The 2,349-nt window shown below is 56.2% G+C and overlaps 1 protein-coding gene across 1 annotated transcript; it reads left to right on the forward strand.

The window, feature by feature from the left end:
- The first annotated feature begins 560 nt into the window (after positions 1–560).
- Positions 561–1,142, forward strand: LOC106820328 (basic proline-rich protein-like). Its single transcript, XM_014824853.1, has one exon. The coding sequence runs from the start codon at positions 561–563 to the stop codon at positions 1,140–1,142; it is 582 nt and encodes a 193-aa protein (XP_014680339.1).
- Positions 1,143–2,349: the final 1,207 nt, after the last annotated feature.

Here is a 2,349-nt window from a genome sequence, read left to right on the forward strand (position 1 = left end):
GTACGTATGCATGATGCATGTATGCATGAAAGCACACACACAAACGTGCACCCGTACACGTCCCGAGCACACACACATAAACGTGCAACCGTACACGTCCCGAGCACGCACACATAAACGTGCAACCGTACACGTCCCAGAGCACGCACACATAAACGTGCACCCGTACACGTCCCGAGCACGCACACACAAACGTGCACCCGTACACATCCCGACCACGCACACATAAACGTGCAACCGTACACGTCCCGAGCACACACACATAAACGTGCAACCGTACACGTCCCGAGCACGCACACATAAAGACGAAGCATCAGTTTTCCTCGCCTTTATCATGCTTAACATTCCCTCGCCCCTTTCTCTCTGCCTTTACCCCAACTCCCCCTCCGAATCTCCCTGCTTTCTTCTGCTTTCTAAATTTCGCCATTTTATAATTTTCACCAATAAGCTTACAAAAAGCCTTAATTTTTTTTATTTGTATGCAAAAGACCATCGCCAACACCCAAGAACCCGGTTGAAAACCGAGCGTTGAATGCGAGCGATCACGCGCCGGCGTCGGTATGGGAATCGCGAGCGCAAATACCCGACTGGCCGTACGAGGAGGTGGCCCCGCACACCCGCCCGGACCAACAGCGCCGCCGGCGCAAAGAAGCCCCGCCGGCCCAGCGTCCGCGCAGCGCACCGACGGCGTGACACCGGGGCAGCCGTGGAGAATTGCGTATCGATCGGCCGGAGAGCGGCCCAGCCTAGCACAAATACCCGCCGGGATGCGGCGAGCAGAGAATCGCGCAGCTTGCCCCGTGAGACCGCGCCGCGCGCGAGCGCCGCCCCCGCCCGGACGCCGCGCGCGCCCCGACCCGGGCCCCGGCGCCCCGGGGCCGGGCGGCGCGACACCCCCGCCGGCGCGAGACGTGCCCGGCACCGTATTTATCATGATCGCCCACCACCAGCCCAACCGCGCCGCCCACGCGCAGCCGCCCCGGCAACACCGGCCCACCGCCGCCCCCCACGGGCCCCCACACCACCGACAGCAGAAACCGGGACACACCGCCCCACACGCCCGGCCGCCGGGGGTTGCGCCCCCCGCGGCCAGCCGTAGAAACATCGCCGGGATCGGCGACGCCGACATACGCTGCCCGTGAGACGCGCCGCGCTCACCACGCCCCGCCGGCGACCTACGCCCCAGCCGCCCGCCGGACCCCACGCGCCCCCGCGCGGCCCCCGAACCCCCCCGCCGCACAGACGCCCCGCGCTGACAGCCGCGCACCGGCTCTTTGATTGATACGCTCCCACACAGCGGCCAGCGTGAGAAAATCGCTAACAGTGTGTCCTAGGCTCTAGTCGCGTTAATTTTTACATTCTTTTTCAAGCCTGAGTTTTCGCCGCTTTCACCTCGCGTTCCGCGATTCCGCGAAAACTTCGGGCACTAACAACATCCCCGCGTGAGGTGGGCACAGGTGGGGGTCATCAAGCTATAGTAATCAATAACAGACGTCATTCATTCCATTTGTCAATCATTGACGGGGAAAACGACGCGAGGTGTTTCGGCCCGAGTCTATCTCAAGCGAGAGACAGTCCGCAGTCGCAAGGTATTCTCGAGTCCGGTTTTTTCGGTCGACAAATACAAGATTTTCACCGCTCAACTTATCCCTGGCAGCCGTAGGGGCAATCGTACAGGGGCTATGCGGTCTTATTTTATTCACAAGGTAGGCACTGGGCAGCTAATTAATATAGTATTGCAGGAATCGTTCAAAATAAGAGGAACGGGCAAAAGTTTATTAATTTCGACTAATCCACTGCAAGATTGTTTCAGGCAATTCACCGTTTGTATCGCTCCCTTTTTTTATACGCTTCTTCGTTCGATGCATATACGGTACGGTATAGGTAACCCACACACACACAGCATATATATATATATATAGGTATATATATATATATACTATAGCTATATACTACTATTTGCAATGAGTTATGTATGTGCCACATAAAAAAGGATAGAGTAACGTCATACTCAGATGATCAAATTATAGAACTAGATGCACAATATACCACCATTCGGTTTTTTTCAATATCTATTGATATAGTTATAGTATTGTTACTACGCCGCGCGCGCCGGGGTGATATAGCCACAGATCGTGCATTGAGCTCATAATAAGAATTTCTGCGTGCACTAGTTTCGTTGTCTACGTGTATGTTGATGGTTCCGGTGTGCTTGCGTGCATGCGTGCTTCGGATGTGTATGGGTGCACGTTTGTGCGTGTGTGCTTTGCATGCGCATATGTGCATCTGGGTGGGCGTGTGTGCGTGTCGCGCTTGTGTTGCGTGCTCGGAGGCGTGTACGGGTGCACG

This window comes from Priapulus caudatus, unplaced genomic scaffold (genome assembly GCF_000485595.1).
Source record: "Priapulus caudatus unplaced genomic scaffold, Priapulus_caudatus-5.0.1 Scaffold10984, whole genome shotgun sequence".
Taxonomy (NCBI): domain Eukaryota; kingdom Metazoa; phylum Priapulida; class Priapulimorpha; order Priapulimorphida; family Priapulidae; genus Priapulus; species Priapulus caudatus.

Coding starts and splice junctions, on each gene's coding strand:
- LOC106820328 (XM_014824853.1), top strand. CDS start 561: ATGGGAATCGCGAGCGCAAATACCCGACTGGCCGTACGAGGAGGTGGC.